The following is an 18,977-nucleotide window of genomic DNA, read 5'->3' as shown; positions in this document are numbered from 1 at the left end:
GTTCCTTGCTGGTGACCGCACATATATTGGAGAAATGGGTCGAGATCAGCGAAAGCAAGAGTGGTACAATCAGGTACTCACCTAGGGACGAATCGTAGGCACACATGTATTCTGACGTAGTGAACTGTGTGGTGAGGGCAGTCTTTCCCACCCCGGAGGCACCCACCATGACCACTTTGAAGGAGGAGACGTCCTCGTCGCCAGATCCGAAGCTTCCCGTGGTCGTTGTGGTACATTGGGATGCTGTGCTGAAATTACAGAAAGAGAAAGAAATCGTCATCGTATTTTCCATTGTACAGGCACGGACACGAATGGTTTCAGTGCACACAAAAGAACATGATTAATTAGAATTGAGAGTGCGTCAGCGGTTTGGCTATTTGTGCCCGTCACGGTATACAGGGTCCAGCCCCTTTACGATAACTAACATCAATATCTGTATCCAATAAGCTATCTCCTTATCCAGTTATAAGCTGAGGATGTAAAGGACTATTCTACACGTATGTGGACAAAACGGGATAGCTCACCAGAATCTCGTTGGCCAGCAAGGAACAGTTAACAGGGGTGTACTAAGTTGAAGTGGAGTTGACATTAGGGTGACTTCTCAAACGATCACCCCTTATATCCCTGAACATGCATTTATCTATTCTAATTATTAACATTTCGGCTACAAAGCGTTGGGAAACACGACGAGTTTTGCAGTGTTGTCGAAAAAGATTAAAGTAGACAGGGTAGGTAGATGGTACCAGCAAACATACCGGGTGGCCAGAATTAAAGTTACCCAACTCAGAGCCCTCTGTAGTCTGTTTGAGGCATCGTAGAACTCTAAAATTTGGTGAATACAACCGCCACCAGGTTGAAATGTGGCGCTGTAGTAATGGCGATAACCTCGCAGTGTAGCTGCACTATTACTACCGTTCTGATAAAACAACTTCACCAGCAATGCACGTTGATTTAGATGAGTTATTAATTAGAAAGACATTTGTTAGTGGCTGCAAGATTGCAAGGTAAAGGCAAATCCATAACCAATTGGAGCAGTTTATGTCATTATTACAACCCATCATGGAAGTATAGCGCCACATTTCAACCTGGTGGCGAAAAATTGAACTATATTTATCGCCATCCTCTTCCCCATGGTCTGCATAGTGGATTCAGCAAATTTCAGAGCTCTACGATGCCTCAGACAGGCTACAGAGGACTCCGAGTTGGGTAACTTTAATTCTGGCCACCCGGTATAAGCCTACCCTACAATATTTATCCTTGAATGTATGCATGGACCAACCCTTTCTTCCAGTAAATGGTGTATTCTTTTTACCGAATATTGAACCCCTAGATGGCAAAGTGATAAGACTGTTACCTTGCAATCAAATGATCCCTTGCTCTATCCTTGGTGGAGGCATGGTTCGGAATCCACCTTAAACAGTAAGTCCAGTTCCGATTGGCTTACACTCTGTCCCAGGGAATCTCTGGAGCAAAATGGCAACGAGTCCTCTGCGCAAGTAGTGACTCGAGAGAGCTCGACCAATGAACGAGTGAGAGGGAAAAACGCGGCAGCAGCAACCATCCCTTTGCAGCAGCGCACATTGCTTTCTCTCCTTCTTTACCGTTATATCTGCTTCATACATTCCCGAGACAGACTGTATCTGTGCATAACGTAGAACGTCGTCGCATTGTAATCAAGTGGTCTCGGGTTCGATACCCGGTGGAGGTACATAGCGGTTTGGATTCCACTTTAAACTGAATATCCAGTTCCAAATAACCAATCTGTGCATAAACTGGACTGGACAGAGATGAAGTACGTTCAATCATTTACAGTTATAAAATACTGATAAACAAAAGTAAAGTGCTCCCCTGTGCTTTCTACCACGCCATGAAGGCGTATAGGGGGTAAGGAGTTAGGGCCCTACACTTCTTTGCTCACGGCCGAAGGTGGAGGTGATGTGATCAGCACCACGCCCCTGGCCGCCTTTAGCCCCAAGAGTTTCCTCCAGGTACCCACTTTATACGACGCCGGAGCCGCTTGGACAGATGGAAAAAATCCTAGTTCCTCCACGCCGGGATCGAACCCGGATCTATCGAATGGTAGTCAGAAGCCCTAACCATATTTTTTAAAGGAATACCCCTAAGCAGTATTATCCCCCGTTTTTCGCTGCTTCTCAATTATTATATTTCTCGGTTTTCTAATTTTTCAGTTTTTCTCATTAGGACAAACACAAATATCCATATCTTACCCGGGATAATAACCCGTAACCCCTGCCGTCGCAGCGCGCTGTGCTACTTATTGTGTTCCCAAACCGGGTATGGAACCCGGGACCCCTTGATTAAAAGGCAACGGCGCTACCACTGCGCCATCGGAGAGGCATCGACCGAACTATCGCGGCTCTGATAAAAGACTTATATGAGTAATAATACTAACATAAGATCATCTCAGAATTCAAATTTCACTTTGGAAGGAAATGGGTAACAACATTTTTTTTAAAAAAAATGCCTTTTCTGCCTCTTCCATGGAAAAATCGTTTAGGTCTAATTTTCCTTTTGTCAATATCCTAATAACGAATGGCAGTTCCAAAACCGTAGAACCATATTTCTCTCATACTATATTTTACATTGTTTCAACAATGTTATGATACTTTATTATGCTCTGGTGTAATTGTATTGTTGATGAATGAGGGGAATGGAGAAACAAATATATTGCCCACCCTGTTTCACGAAGCGAAACATTCCCTTTACAGCGAAACTTGCGCAAAACTGCCAAAAGGTGAAATATTACGAAAACGCATTCCCTTACCAGAGCAAAGTGTGTTGCGTTCGTACAGGATAAACCCCTTCACTCTTGTAGCTCGCGGGTGAATTGAACCGAAGATTGGATGCTTTTTCTTGGATGAGCAGCCATGATGAACGGTATTGGATTGGAGATGAACCCTGAGGATGGTTCTCTCCGGGAAAGGAGGTCGGAGCGGGGGGAAATGATTAATGGAATCGCTGTGGAGGAGAAGAGCAAACATGACAGAAATCTGTCATTTCTGATTCAATGTATTAGAGATCGATGTGACCTGACTCAAATTCAGGATGGTTTGTTGGAAACGTTTACACTGATTTTGCATTTAGTGTGTAAATATGAAATTGTAATCTCTCTCTCTCTCTCTCTCTCTCTAGTATTCTTAAACCCACATTTGCTTTGTATTTGCAATATTTATTTATTTTTATTAATATATCCTATTTCATTTCTTTCTGTCATTTCCTCTCTTCCCTCTACATTTTCCGTTTGTCCTTCAGTGTTCCTGTTTTATCTCTCTTTCTTTTCTTCTCATCTTCTTTTTGCATCTTTCAATAATTTGCCCCTATTTCTTCTTCATTTTCTCTTTTGCTGTGACTTTATTTTCCTCTGTTATTTCATTTATTTTATCCTTTATCTTTCTTTTCTCGCCAGACCCTGTGGCCGAGTGGTTAGCACATCACGCTGCGACGCAAAGGGTCCCGTGTTCGAATCCCGCTCGGGCTTGGTTGTTTGTGAATGTCCATTCATTAATTTCATCATTTCATCAGTCATCCCCATCTTCGCAAATTAGCCAAGAGTCACAAAACGCGAAGTAAAATAAACTAAATCAATCTTTCTTTTCTCTATCTATTTCTATATTCCTGTTCTCTCTCTCTCCTCCTCTCTCTCTCTCTCTTCCTCTCTCTCTCTCTCTTATTTTCTCTCTTACTTCTAATTTCGTAAAAAAAGTTTTTAATAAGTCGTCGATGTTCCGATATCAACAATTTTACTCGTAAATATCTTTCTATTTTTGTTAAACTTTATAAGTTAATTAACATGCACCTTTGAAATTTAATATTAATAAATCAATTATGGCATAATCGTAGCGAGTATTAGTTCGATTAGGTCTAGGCTTGTTGTCAAATCTAAAATTTGGTTTAAATTAGTGGGTAGCGATTGGATCTAATGAAATCTTTTAGTTTTCTCAGGTCAATATCATTATATTAATCCTGGTATTAAAATGCTGATTTCCATTGGCATGCTCCATTTCCAATTCCAATTAATCAGAATATTTCTACTCCAATATATTTGTTACGAAGATTGCTGCCCAAACTAAATTGGTCGTTGTGCCGTCCGTCAATCTCTAAATTTGGAGGCGGGATGCAACGCACCTACCTTTTAGATCGTTGGATCGCCACCATCACTATCAAGAAAGCATCTTCTGCTATCGCGGTGGAAACACGAAAGACAGGCCATCTTTTCAGGTGGTTACTAGCTCGGGCTGCAAGTCGCTTCACCATTCCAGCCCTAACTCGAGAACAGCCCCACGATTGTCACGAGTGACAGACCCCTCTCAGTGGCTTTGATTTTTCACCAACACTGGTGAGAAAGAGTTTCCTCTTATTACTGCTGAACACTCAACCGAAAGTAATCTTTCCAGTTATTGCCAGCTCGGGCTGCAATTCGCAAACTTCAGTAAAACCTCTCGCGGCCTGAGCTGCGGCCCGGCGGTTGAGAAGCACTGACATAGAACATTAATATAAGCATATTCATAATTACTCGTTAGAAAAATTCAGTACAGTAGAAATCTCTCTTGTACGAACAATAAACCCCTACGCACCGGATATCCAATTACTTTATACTCTTGTAACGTTCAACCCTGTTTCGAGGTTCATTAGAAGATATAAAAACGCCATGAAACCATTATCTAATTGATAGTACGACCTTGAGATGCAACGTCTGCGTACCATGTTGATATACACCTAACTCTGTTGATCGTGAGCTAATCACTATCAAATTGCAATAACATAAGTTCTGTCAACACATTACGCCTAAAACGTTTTCTGTACACAAAGCTCAGTGGCGACGTTAATGTATAAACATAATATACAGGGTGTTTCCGTGACCTTGTAAGGAACTCTAGTCCGGAAACACGTCAATAAGATGTTACAAGCCAAAACTATTTGGGGCTTCCTATGACAGTGGAATAAGGCAACTTAAAGTTGCGGCTTGTAGATATAATTCGGGCATTACTACAGGATATCGTAGCGCTCTACGGCGATAACGTTACATAGGTGTTCAAAATGGCGGCCCCCGGCGTTCGCAAGAAGCTCTGTCGCATCCGTTCTAACATCCCCGGAGCCCTTCTGACGATATCACAGACGGCAAGGATTATTGCCAGGAGGAGATGTAAAGGATTTTCCAATCGTTAATCGTTACTGCCAGACAGTGCACCCTGAATGTCCTTATTACATGTACACTCAACAGCAATAGAAATGGTAGGCGAGTTGTCCATCATCGGTTTCATTCGTTCTACGCAATGTGACGAATTTAAATTTTAAAAATGTCGAAAAGTTGACAAAATGTGCTTCACATTATGACCAGCTTCTTATTGCACTGCCTTTACAATTATTCACTAAGAAATATTGTCCTTCATTAGGACACAATGAATAAAATTGTAGTTTTAGAGGAATTATACATAAAAAGCTTGATAGTATAGAGGTTTATTTAACAACAAAATGCCTGAAGGGCTTGCTACTACATAAATAATGATTATAAGAGTATAAACCCCCCATATAAATACAATAAATAATAAAGAAACAATAAAATTATCCAATTAAATCTTTACATAATTTAGACTTCCTTACACGTTATTTAAGCAAAAAGATATTATAGTAATTTCATTTTAATATTAATTTACCCCCAAAAGACCTATCTCTGAATAGAACAAAGTTTGCAGTGCTTTAACTAAAAATTCCAACAAATTACTTTACATAAAAACTTAAAATACTAAACCACTACAAAACAACTACTCCCTGTACTTTGTTCCATTCCGAGATGACCCCTTTCAACACTCTGCTTTAACCTCTGCTAATCAGTGGGAAGTGAAGTTCCCACACGAGACTTGCTTTTCTCCGACTTCCGGAATTTCAGCCACTCACTCCCCTTTTTCTCAAATTAAAGCCATCTGGTGGCAGACGAACAAAACATTTCTTTGTTTTCACTCGTACACCTTTCATATGGTTATACATCAACAGAATTCCATTCCTTAAAACAACATGTGGAATAAAAAGAATTGAAAATATCGATGGACAATTTGCCTACTATTATCTTTGCCGTTGGCTGTACAAGCCGTATCTTTCAGTTGCCTTGATTGATTGATTGAGTTTTTGTTTTGAGTTCATTTTATGCACAGTAAGGGTAATCGAGACTTGACCTACAGTTTAAAGTGCAATCTGAACCCGGGTATCGAACCGGGCACCTTGATTACAAGGCAACAACGCTACCACTGCGCCATCGGGGAGGCCCTTTGTTCCACTGTCACTGGCAGCCCCAACTAGTTTTGGCTAATAACATTTTACCGGACCAGGATTCCTCATCTCGTATTGGTGCGTGTGTCAGTCTCCATTCACTCTGCCAGTTTGATTCAAGGTCACGGAAGGACATATAAATTGAGGATTATAGAATATCTGCATCTTCGTAATTATGCCTCTGCGCCAACCGCTGGAAGTACAAGGTATTCACGAAATAAACTCAATATTGAATTCAAGATGAATCTTAATACCTGGGTCTCCTTGCCTTAGATCACAATAGCATCCGTTATCTCAGCATACATGGAATTGTCTACACATATGTGTCCAACAAGCTTGCACATTTGCTTTGCATTTGAATATATTTCTATATTTTTATTAATATCTCCTCATTCATTCTTACATGTCTTCTCCTCTCTTTCTTATACATTTTCCCTTTCTCCTGTTTTTCTTATCTTTCTTCTATTCTCATCTCCTTTATACATCTTTCAATCTTTTCCCCTCTTCTCCCTCCATTTTCTCTTTCTCTGTGTTTCAGTTCTATCTCTTTCTTTTCCTCTGCTATTTCATTTCTTCTCATTTTCCTCTCCTTTCTCTTCCTTTTCTATATTCTCATTCTAAGTATCTACATTCCTGTTCTCTCTCTCTCTATCTATATTACTTTCTCTCTTCTAATTTCTTTCCTCCTTTTGCTCTCTTTAGTTTCCCTTTTCTATTTATCTTCAGTTTTCCTGTTATCTCTCTTTCTTTCCTTCACAATCTCCCTCTTCTTTATTTTCTTTGATTTTTTCTTGTTTACTCTTCTGATTCTCTTTCCCTCCCAGTATTCCTGCTCTCATTTCTTTCCGTACAGTTACTCGCTCTTATCTTTCTCCTCTTTTTTATTCTTCCTCCATCCCCAATCCCTTTTTCCTATCTCTCTCCTTTTATTTTTCTATTTTGCTCTTCTTCTCTCCACTTCCTCTCTTTCGCGATGTCCCTTCCTTCTTTCATTATCCTATACATTCTTTAACCTTTCTTTCCCTCTCTAAAGCTCCTTCTCTTCCCCCTATACCTCTGTTTTCATCTTTCTCACTCTAAATCTTCCCTTTCTCCCTCTCTCTCTGTTTTCTTTTCTCCATCTCTAAATCTTCTTGTCTTCTCCCACTGCTTCTGAATTCTTTTTTTACCTCTCTAAATCTTCTCCACTTCCCTCTCTGCCTCTCCTACCTCCTTTCCATCTCTAAATCTTCTTCTCTTCCTTTCTACATCTGTTTTGTTCTTTCCATCTTTAAATCTTCTTCACTTCCCCCTTTGCCTCGGCTTTCTTCTTTACCTCAGATCTCCTCCTCTCTCTTTGACACTTTATCTCTCCATCATTGTTGCCTTAAACAGAATCGATTATGTGCCTTAAAACTAAGTGACGCAACCATATTGTTTTCCTCCTCGTTGCAAGTAACGTTAAAGCTAGCATCAGCGCATCTTCCCCCACTCCATCAAGGCCAAGATGCTACGAAGAGATTTCACTAAACTTGTGGATACTCCTTGGTTACCGAAAGCCCTCCCATCCGACGTTAAGTGATTAGATTGTCTCCGCGAAAGCTTTTAAGGAATTTGCAAAGTGGCCCATGTTCTGCCTTGGTCAGTCAAGAGATTCAATGCCAGGGCTGGGAAGAAGATGGAGGAGTGAAGCTCTGCTCCGAAAGTAGGTCGACAATTAGATGTAATTAAGTGGATGTTGACTAAATCAGTCCGCACAGTGAAGGTCCAACGGTGGTGTAACCGGAAACCGAAGAGGAAGATCCAATTGCAAGTGGTTGCTTTGTCTTAGATTACACCTGCATGACCTATCAGTGCCATCTCTCTTTGCATCATCAAAGAAGTACGACAAACAATTAGAATCCATTACCAGCATTCGTGCTTAGCATACGAAGATGCACGAAAACACTCGAATGTTCACGAACTGGACTTAGTAAAAACACTTGACATTCGATGTCATGTAATGCATATAGCCCTTATTGCGTAGTGAGAGACAGTTATGGCAAGCCAAGAGATTGAAGGGAAAGGGGAGATTTCTTCTCCAAGCTGTTACCACCCTGTTGCGTAGAAACCAACCTCTTTTCCACCGTATTGATGTTCCGTTTATGGCCTAATTTCAAACGTTTGTTCTGAAAGGTTGTTCTAAGCACACTTTATGCTCATATAGGCTAAGCGGGACTGGACCTACAGTTCAAAGTTGAATCAGCACCAGTATTCTAAACCTTCACCGGGGATCGAACCCAGGATTTCTTGATTACAAGGCGACAGCGTTTCCATCACGTCATCGAGAGGCCCATGTTTTGCGTATGTTTATTTTAGGTAAGTGAACATATCCGATGACGTAGCAGTAAACCCGTCGCCTTGCAATCAAGAAGTCCTGGGTTCGATTGCCCAACATTAGTCCAGTCCCGATTAACTTATCTGAGCAAAAAGTGGAAAAACTTTAGAAAGGGTGTACATGAATAACTCACATAAGAGCTGGATTATTTAAATAAATTAAAGCGATGGCGCAAAGAGGAGGATGCAGGAATACCTGGGTCACTGATAATGCACAGCTTGTATGCTCATAACGAGAAACAGCGGAAATATCAATTTAGAACTATATAACAAGAAGCGTAGGAATAATGATGTAGCAAGCGAGTATTAGCAACAAAAACGAAAGAGAAAAATGATATGAAAGAATCCGGCAAGTAAAAAGGTAAACAACAATTCAAGTAAAAGAATGAAAACAGACATTAAGGAAAATTGGCGAAGCTGAAAGCAACGAAGCGAGTAAAAGAAGACTGAAAACTTCCGTCAAGAACAAAACGAGTACCGAGAACAGAGCAGAGAGGAAAAAATAAAACAAAACAAGGTAATAAAAAGTAATGCCTGCTGAAGCTTAAAATCTTTTCTTCCCTACATCGTTGTTCTCGATCTCCAACTTTCTCTTCACAATCCATTTGAAAGGTCAACGAACTGGTAATGAGACAACCTTATTAGTCTGGAGAGGATTAAGAGATAAAAGGTGTCCGCCTACGTGAATCCTCGGAACATCTTACGAAACGAAAATTAATGGCGATATTCCATAGCAATAATGTGATCGGAGGATTGTGAGAAAGCCGGGAGATGGCGGTAGCAATTTTCAGGATGAACTGCCAAAGGAATAAAGCTTCATTGATGGAAATACCTTGCTTATCTAAGTTAATTTATGAGTAAATAATGCCCCCCAACGGTTCTACGTGATATGATGAGCTTGTTGTGTTTCAGGAAATAAGAGTGATGGTATAATGATGTGTAACTCGACGTGATATATCTATGATAGCTAACATTAATTACATTACTGTCTTTTTACTAACACTCCTTCCAAGGAGTCTTTCAGCTTTTCTGTATCCGTCCATCTTTCTACTTCCTTTCTTCCATCTATTTCTTTTCATCCTCGTATCTGACTCTTTCTTTATCATTTCTCCTTCTACTTCCTTTCTCTCTCTTTCTTTGCTGCTTCCTTTTCTTCTCTATCACTATCTCTTTCTTCCTGTGTGTGCTTTTTAATACACTATAAACGACTCATTTAACCTATTCGGTGGGCAAAAGGGTGTGCTGGCAATTTACTGGAACCCACGTCAACCATCTCTGTGTCAATGCACCCGAGGAGAAAATAAATTTCCGAAATGCATACCATGGATTAAGTATGGGTGGAGTAGATTAGGATATTATTTCATGCCATGAACTCTTTCTTTCAATTTGTTAACTCTTTTATCTAGCAAACAATATTTAAAATATTGCTAATATTAGTTGAAAATCAAGGTGTACGTATTGACAACGGCTTAGTTGATGACAGGAATGATGTTTGTCTATTTAATCCGTTAATCGAACCGACCAGTCAATCAATTTTAAAATTCAACGAACCGATCAAATGGGTATAATCGATTCTATTAAAACGTAACGTGAATTGGAGGGAACAAAATATTGTTATGTGAACCCTGTTCAGGGCAAAATCTGTATACCATTTGGTCAGGTTAACTTCAGCTATGATTGACAAGTCATTAGCGTGAACCATTGCTTCTTGCCCCACCCTCAGAAAGGAAATCAATATTCATCATGGCTTCATTGTGTCGCTTCTCGATTCTGAAGAAGGGTTGCATTTTTTACTTTACTGATAATAAAATAAAATTAAAAATGATATTATTTGGTCTTGCTCCAACTAAATACTGTTTAATATTAACTAAAATTCGATTAATCGACTATAATTTTTTGTCAATCGATAATGCTAAGTTAAATAAATGATGTAGCATCATGAATAAATTTACGTTTTCTTTACAGTATTAAAAAATGATAGTTATATTGTTGTCAGTGGATTTGAATCATCTCTCGCAGGGATAGAAAACTCAGTTTTGTTTTAAGGTATATTTGGGTCCAGTAGGGCGAGAGACTCGCTTGAACTAAAACAACGAAAATATGGCTAGAATCAGATAGACGTTTCGCCACGCTTCAACAAGACAGAATAACGCTGTCACGAACTCCATAATGGTGCGTACTCACATCGGATCACCAGCAGCATAAAATATTTCCCCACAGTTACACGAATGATCACTTTCCATAATGAACTTACCTAGGCAGCCTGTCTCTGCCAATGCTGAGACCGCTGTGGCTGGACGTGGTGGAGCTCACGGAGTTAATAGATTTGGAGTGACGGGATTTGAGGGAATCCCCCCAGTTGATGACTCCCTTCGAGGTGATGGAAAAACTCCTCAGCCTGTAATACTCTCCGTCTTCGCACTGCCACCTCTTAAACCGACCCAGGGTGGGCTGAAAGATAAAGAGAAAGGATTGACGCTGTCAGTCAAGAGATGGCTCTCGCATTGCATGAAAACAAAATTCTGGTGTAGTCTTCATCAGAAGAGTATATCCCAGTAATATCAGCAAGGTAACATGTACTTTATACAAAATACATAACTATCACATAATATATAAATATTCCTACTGGTATATATCAAAATAAACATGCATTATCAAAAAAAAAAAAAAAAAAACACTTTATGTGTTACATTTCTTGGTTAGTTTAGCCGAAGTGTCTGACTACTTATCGGGAAGGGTAAGGAAAGGGATTCCTTTCTCCTGTAACCTAAAATAGGCTAATAGCAGCTACCTGACTATTTAAACTTGTCTGCAGAGGTTTGAATAGCCTATTAGTGTAGTTAACTATTGCCTTATTTGGGAGAATCAGGGAAAGGTTTGTCTTTTCCTTTCTCTCATTATACCGACCTCCATGGCGGAGTGGTTAGCTCAGCGCGCTACGACGCTAGGGATCCTAGTTCGAACCCGATCTGGTCATGGGTGTTCTTTGTGAGTCCCTTCATCAGATTAATCGTATCAAAATTTATCTTGGTGTTCAGCCAAAAGTGTCAGAAAAGCAAAGTAAATTAACCAATTCAATCAAACGTTCTCTCATTACCTCAACAGGTCATTGAGCACCTACACTTGCTTAGTGGTAATGGCGTCCTGGAGAAAGATAATTTTGAACTTTTTTGACCAAAATGGCGCTATCCACATTGAAGTCATTAATATGACCAACAATTTTCAAATTATTATGTAACCAGCGTAAAACTTTTGCTTCGGTTATTTCCGTTGGTATCGAAAGGGAAATACAAATCAAATTATAATTTGTATTCTGCTTATTTTACTTCGCTTTTTCCCCCTTTAGGTTCATAACGATGATGAGAAAGAATGGTGAGTAGTTGAAATTTAATAGGGAACAAACACAATGGTACACTAACGTACTGTTTGGAAATAGAATCAAGATCTTTTAGTGGTGAGATCGGACTATTCTACTTAGTCATTTACGAGGAAATTGCAAGCCTCGGTAGCTTTCTTAAGATGAACAGAGAACTCCAGACATTATGAGCGGTTATGGATTACTGCAAGAGTGAGTAGCTTTGAATCATTTGAACTATGTAGTACATAATATACCATCATCAGGTGTGACGAATTCTTGCGAGATAAAATAACATAGGTCATTTGGTAAAAGTTATTCAGGTTTATTGTAACGCGTTATGTGGATATCGTAAAATTAGTGGAAAGCACGAAATACCGTGGCAAAACTATCCACGTAACAAGCACAATAAATTTAATTTTAAGAAGTATTTAGCTCTCTGTTGAGAACTACTTCTAGGCCCTTAAGCGTCACGACAATCTAAGCAATTCTTAGAATTATGGGAATAGTAGAGTTCAACTAAATTGCACATTGTCTTTTAATGTTAGAGACAAGTTAATCTTACATATTAGCAAAATGGTGCTTAAAGATCAAAAACGCCTTCCTCTACTACTAACTACAGGTAATATAAACGTCTCCAATTTGATTTGGTGAAATTATATCAACTTGTTAAAGTTCAAAAATTTTATTTGGACTAGTAGTCTCAATTCAATGCAAAGCATAACAATAACAATTTTCACCCAGTTTGGAAATTACAACAATCAAAAATTAATAACACAGTAATTAATTTCCCTTCTTACACGTGCAGAATTTAAATAACACATTCAACGATATCCATCTTATCGTCGGACAACAAATTGTACAAATCTAAATTCAACTGTACGTTCAACAACTAGTATTACTCCCATAGACAATATTGAATTTATTTTTATATTATTATTATTATTATTATTATTATTATTAGCGGTTTTGTAATATTACGAATAAGATGCTCCTTAAGTTGAAGGATTGAGAGAAGTTAATAACGGGAAGGCTCTTTTATGGGTATTTTTGCTTTGCTTTATTTACGTCGTCGTTATTTGTCGAAATATGGTCAACCGCGACAAAGTTTTAATATTATCAGTTCATGACTACTTAGTTCGTTATACAAAGGTTCGTATCTCGCTATCGATGCATTAATTATGTTCAACACAATTCATTATTAACTTGTCTTACACACTCACAGTATCACTAAATTCATGAATATAGCAACTGGGCTAATAGGGAGTCACAAAATTTTTAGTACGTATTTTCTTACGAGACGTTTTAAAAATTTACACAGTATATGTGGGCACTCACAATACTTAATATTGTATCGTCTAAATAGACAATTAATTATTTCATGTAAGTACTGTCGTCTTACTGCCTTTAGGTTAACAACTTGGTATCATCAGTTCACGACACACTTTATTGAAAGACGTTCGTATTTTTAACTACGCAGTCTCGGAAAATCAAATTCCCTTGAGTCAAAAATACGTGCACGAACATGCCTGCAAATTCAATATCTTCTAACGTGTTAGATCCAACAGACAATCCTTTCTTGGTACCAATCCACAATCGGACATAACCACGAAAGTGACGAGTACTATACAAACTTGTGCATTAAAGCAGTATGCGTTTACAGAATCGAAGACGTGCGAGGTGCATAGCGTATTACTCAGGTAATGTCTGGCCGGGTTGTGCCAAGAGAGCACTTTCGTGTCTGGTTGCAAGCAAGTGTTGAAGGACGACTTCTGATTCCGGCTTCTTCTTCTCGCATATGTCCCTATCACCCTATGGCGATTTTAGACAAGGGTAATGAAGGAATGTATTAGACAAAATACGATAGCATCTCGCGTTAAAATAAACTCTCCTTACTATTTATAAATATAAGTAGGTCCTTCGCAAATATTAACATAAAAGATAGCAAAAAACTCTTCCTCCTATTCACGGAAGTAAATAGGTCCATTGCAATATGATTTGGAGGAAAAAAAACAACTGGTTCCGGCTTTTGCGGAAGCAGAGTAGCGAGACTGAGAGAGCCACCTGGTAGGATGTGCGCGGAATTAATTAAACAAAAGAAGAATAATAAACGCTGAAACATTCAGTAGGGTAGAGAAATCTTGCGAATAACTTTTACCAAATTACATATGTTAAATTTTATCGCAAGAATCTGTCACACAGGTCATTCAAAAGAGGTTTCTGGATCATTCCGTGACGGGTAACCCTTGTGCCCCGAGTTCGATCCCGTGTGTAAGACCCTGCATCGCCTTGGTGAATTTCTCCTCGCAAAGTCGGCTTTGTTAGAGCTACAGGCCGCCGCACATTATCTACTTCAACGATCAAACATGAAAGGATTATTCATGGGATGGACTCCGAAGTCCCCCAGTCCTGAGATTAGCAGAGACTTAGAACAGAACAAGAGGTGTTCCGTTAATGCAGTATTCCCGGTTTTGGCACTCCATCTGATATGGCGCAACTGATTCCAACACGACAGATGCACGGATTTTCGACCTTCCAACGTTTTGCTTTTAATCCTTTATGCCCTGTTGCTCATTTTCTGTTTCGCACTACTTGTTGTCGCGCTTAAGCTTATGCTGTGGATTCTCTTCTTACAGATGACTGGGCTCTGATTTTGATTTTGCGATTAACGTTTTCTCACTTATTTTATTACCCACTTCTGTATAGTGCCTAATCCTGTTTTCAATTATTATTTTCTCTTTCTTTCCGACACTGTATTCTTCTTAAACACTGTATCTGTTGTCGTTGTTCTACTATCAATAGTGGCTGACCCTGTCTATTTATTAATGCAGCTATGGACTTTTGGCATGCAGCAGATAATTGGTTTTCGAAAATCCCTTTCCTGTCGAAAAATACGAAACGCCACATTCTGAAAAAAATAAACCCTTTTTAGAATTTCTTCTAGAGCATTAAAGTGAATTCACAAGAGGTTTTCTTTTGCTGTGGTCTACATACTCATGACAGAATGGAGGCGTACGGTGCCACAAAACTAGTATAGATAGCTAGACAACAATGAAAGAAAATATCTCGAAAAATCACTTGAATATTTAAGAAGGAATATTAAAGTGTTTTTTTAATGAATTTTCGAAAACGTCTAATAAGTCTTTAAAATATTTCGCATTATCCAGGGAAAAAAATTAAAAATCTACCCTAACGCGACAGTTATCGGTATGTGCCAAATATCGTTTTTCTGAAAACTATCAATCTGCCAAACCTGATTGACTGATATAACTATGAAATGATAATTCAGTACCGATGGTCCCGTGTTCGAATCTCATTCTGCGCATGGGTGTTCCTTGTGAGTGTCCCTTCATCATTTCATTACTTATTCTCATCGTCACGATTGGCCAAAAGTGGCAGAAAAGCGAAGATAAATAACAAAAATCAAAATCGTGTACTTTCTATATCTACCGAACTAACCAATGCACGGACCTGAAATTTCTTAGACTTGTAGACCTACGTATATCATGCCATTGCAACGGTTTTGGAACATGGAATTTGGTGACAGTCCACGGAGCTTAAAGAGATTGCACAGCAAACCCAGCGCCAACACTCAGTAATTCCTGTAAATCACTTGTCTCTAGGTAACTGCGACTCACTCACGTACGTGACTTAACCATATGCTACATGACGTTTCCAAAATAAACAAATTATCGCGACACGGGAGACAGTGATGTTCTCTTTGTCATTCCAATTTCTGTTTTTGACAGAAATCAATAACTGGAGAAGAAGCAGAGCTGAAGTTTTTAAAATTCAATTTCACGGATCAGGAAATATGCACGCTACAATATTCTCTGTCTGTGGCATTTGGTATTGTTTTCCTCGTCACAAAACCTGGACAAGAGCTCTATCTCATAAGAATCTTAGTTGTAAATCTTCACATTGTATCGTGGACTGAAGCACAGATTTTCATTTCGGCATCACAACATCAGCAGTATTTTAATAAGAGACATCTGGTATTTTCCTGAGTAATTAGTAGCTGCTATTCTTCTCTAAATTAGAATTTACTCCCCTTTCGCTTGAATAATGGAAAGTAGGTCGAAATTCAAAGTGCGGAAGAGGTAAAGTTAATGCATGAAATTAAATGTCTCGACTGCTGTTTTTAGACAGTGAAGGATTAATGGAAAAGCTCCATTAATTCATTAATCCTTGCTGTGCTCAGATTATTTCTGAAGGTAGAATTTAAGACGTTCATCAGACAGGTGTTTAAAATAAAAGACGAAACTGAAATGCTCGTGTGAGTGTCCTCACACAAATAGACATACCCTCAGAGAGAGTGAGAAAGAAAGCGATAGAGAGAGAGAGGGAGACATGTAAAATATAAGGGAGTGAAGAGATGGCAAGAAAGATGTAGAAATGTAAAGAAAGAAACGAGATAAAAAGAACAGGAGAGAAAGGCTAAATATAGAAAAAAGAAAGAAAGAATTAATATAGAAAGAAGATAGAATAAATGTAAAAGAAAATATAAATATTGAAAGAGGAAGAAAGAAAGGATAAATATTAAGTAAGAAAGAAGAGTTTACAGGATTCTTGTTGGGAAACCTGATGGTGAGAAACCTGCAGGAAGGCCAGGACAAAGATGGAGGGATAACATTGAGATTTACCTAAATAAAATCGGTAAGGATGGAAATGATTGAATTGATCTTGCCCAGGAGAGGGACAGATGAAAGGTTTGTGTTGCTGCAGTCATAAACATTATGTTTAAGGGTTAAGTACATATTAAGAGAAAGAAACGATACATTGAGAAAGAAAAGAGAGAAAGAAAAATAAAGAATGGATAAATGTAGACAGAGAGATAGATGAAACGGAATAGAGCCATATTACTACTATAACTAATAAATTAATAACGGTTACACTACGGACACACACACACACACACACACACACACAGAGAGAGAGAGAGAGAGAGAGAGAGAGAAAGAGAGAGAGAGAGAGGGGTGGGAGGGAGGTGAACTGTAAATAGGGAGATGTTAGAACGAACGACAGACAGAGAGGAAGAGATATAAAGAATAGGGAGATAAAGAGATGAAAGTAAAGATATAGAAAGGGGTAGCAATAAAGAATAATTATAGAACTATAAAAAGACAGGATAATTGCAAAGAGAAAGAAATGTTAATGTAGAGAGATAGATGCAACGAAAGAAAGAAATGTAACCTCGTTATAAATATTAAATTAATAATAATAGTAACAACGGTTTAAGGCTAGTAAAGCTTCTGTATCTTCAGATTAATCAATGCAATGAGGATGAATGACGATTAGATGTAATTATAAGCACAGTAGTCTAGCCGGGACTCGAAGCCAGAACCCTCAGGCTACCTTTTTAATAGGTGACTCAAGATGTATTCTCCTGGTAAGGAAGTTTTGGAAGTTATTTTATCCTCTAGTTCGTTCAGTCGCCATTCATCGTATTTCACCGAAAGGAAGCAGCACATATAGATGAAGAGTATACAGGGTGAGTCTAAAAGATTTGACAGTTTCAAAGTTTTACAGATGCAAGAGTTTTAATAACATGACTAAAATACTTACATGGTTGGAAGAGTATGTCCTGACGTTTACATGGCTAAGTTAGAAATGTTTGCCATACGGTGTTCTAAAACGACGCTGTATGACAGTAGCAAAGTTTGTGTTTGCAAATTCAAGCACACAGAAATCCTCTTCTACCTCGCTAGCGGACATATTGCTCGACTCACGTCAAAGGAGCTCATGTGATGCTGACGTCATGAAAACAAACGAAAAGTGGATGTCGTAAACTTGAAGACTTTGTCTAAATGCTTCCTGATAAAACAAGCAGTTTTCGATTTACAAAGCTTTTAATCTGTCTATATATTTTAGGCTCGCCGTGTAGATTGAAAGGGGAGAAGCAATATTGAGAAAAAGTTAGGAAAAGAGCGAGACACATGAAGATAGAGAAGGAAAGAGGAGGAGAGCAAGAGGAATCGATGTTTAATGAAGACTCTTGTTGGATCTACGTCAATGAAGGGGGAAAGTGAGGGGAGGGTTTCCATAGACGAATCACCGCTCTTCCAATCTCTGAGAGTCATCCCCAAGAGCTGTAGACACAATGATGCTGAAAGACGGAGAAATATTCATCAGAGATCGAATAAAAAGTGGAGATGAAGTCATTGCATCCTTCCTAGATTTTTCCACATCTTTTTCTCCCTCATCCACCATTGTCCATGAACTCTTCTACGCGCTGGTTGACGGATATTCAAGGCTCTACTTACAGGTCATGGGTTTTCTATAGCTTCATTTAGAACAAAACACGCCTTGCTCTCTCTCTCGCAGGCGGTCGGAATCGAGGTGAAACGGATCGATGAGTCGTTCTCGCATGATTTCCACCCGGAGGGTACGATACCCAACAGGTGAAGGACTGGCGCTGCCTGGCACCCGTCTCTCATTTCCTCTGCATTCTTTAGAGTTCTCCAAAGCTTTGTGTTACATTCCTTGCATCCCTCGTAGACCTTTTCAATCGTTCACTCAGATGCTGCGAGTTGAAAGTGGAGCATTACACATTGCATGCTTAAAGGGGGGGAATTTCAAGGGGGTTGTGCCTTTAAATCTATTCTTTCCAGCGAACAGGCTCAGTGGTTCAGAGGAATTCGTGAAATCATTATCGCGACAGTTCGAATTTCTGTTGCTTGGTAATGGGTAATTCCCTTACTGCGTTAGATTACAGTTCGTCGAAGACTTGTAATCAATGGTTTCCGAGTTCAATACCCCGTAAAGGCACAAGTAGTACGGATCCTGCTTTAAACTGTAGGTCCAGTCCACATTAGAGTCGACCTCCGCAGCGAAGTGGTGAGCTCAGAACTCTGCAAAGCCAAGGGTCCCCGGTTCGAATCCAGAACTGGGCACGGGTGTCTTATGTGTGTTCTTCAATTTCATCATATCATTATTCATCATCATCTCTGCGATTAGCCAAAAGTGGGAGAAAAGCGAGGTA

General features: G+C 39.1%; 1 protein-coding gene across 1 annotated transcript in view; it reads right to left on the bottom strand.

Moving 5' to 3' along the window:
- Positions 1–18,977, bottom strand: part of LOC146001373 (uncharacterized) — a 248,135-nt gene that overhangs the window by 170,591 nt on the left and 58,567 nt on the right. Inside the window, exons 2-3 of the mRNA XM_083138688.1 lie at positions 10,895–11,091; positions 82–248 (exon numbers count right to left, since the gene is read on the bottom strand). Coding sequence (XP_082994814.1) covers positions 82–248; positions 10,895–11,091 — 364 coding nt within the window. The remainder of the gene's footprint in view (positions 1–81; positions 249–10,894; positions 11,092–18,977) is intronic.

The sequence above is a fragment of the Lepisma saccharinum genome, chromosome 17, assembly GCF_977018435.1.
Source record: "Lepisma saccharinum chromosome 17, izLepSacc3.1, whole genome shotgun sequence".
NCBI classification, from domain to species: domain Eukaryota; kingdom Metazoa; phylum Arthropoda; class Insecta; order Zygentoma; family Lepismatidae; genus Lepisma; species Lepisma saccharinum.
Note: the sequence above shows the minus strand (reverse complement) of the source record. Positions and strands in the feature narration are given on the sequence as shown.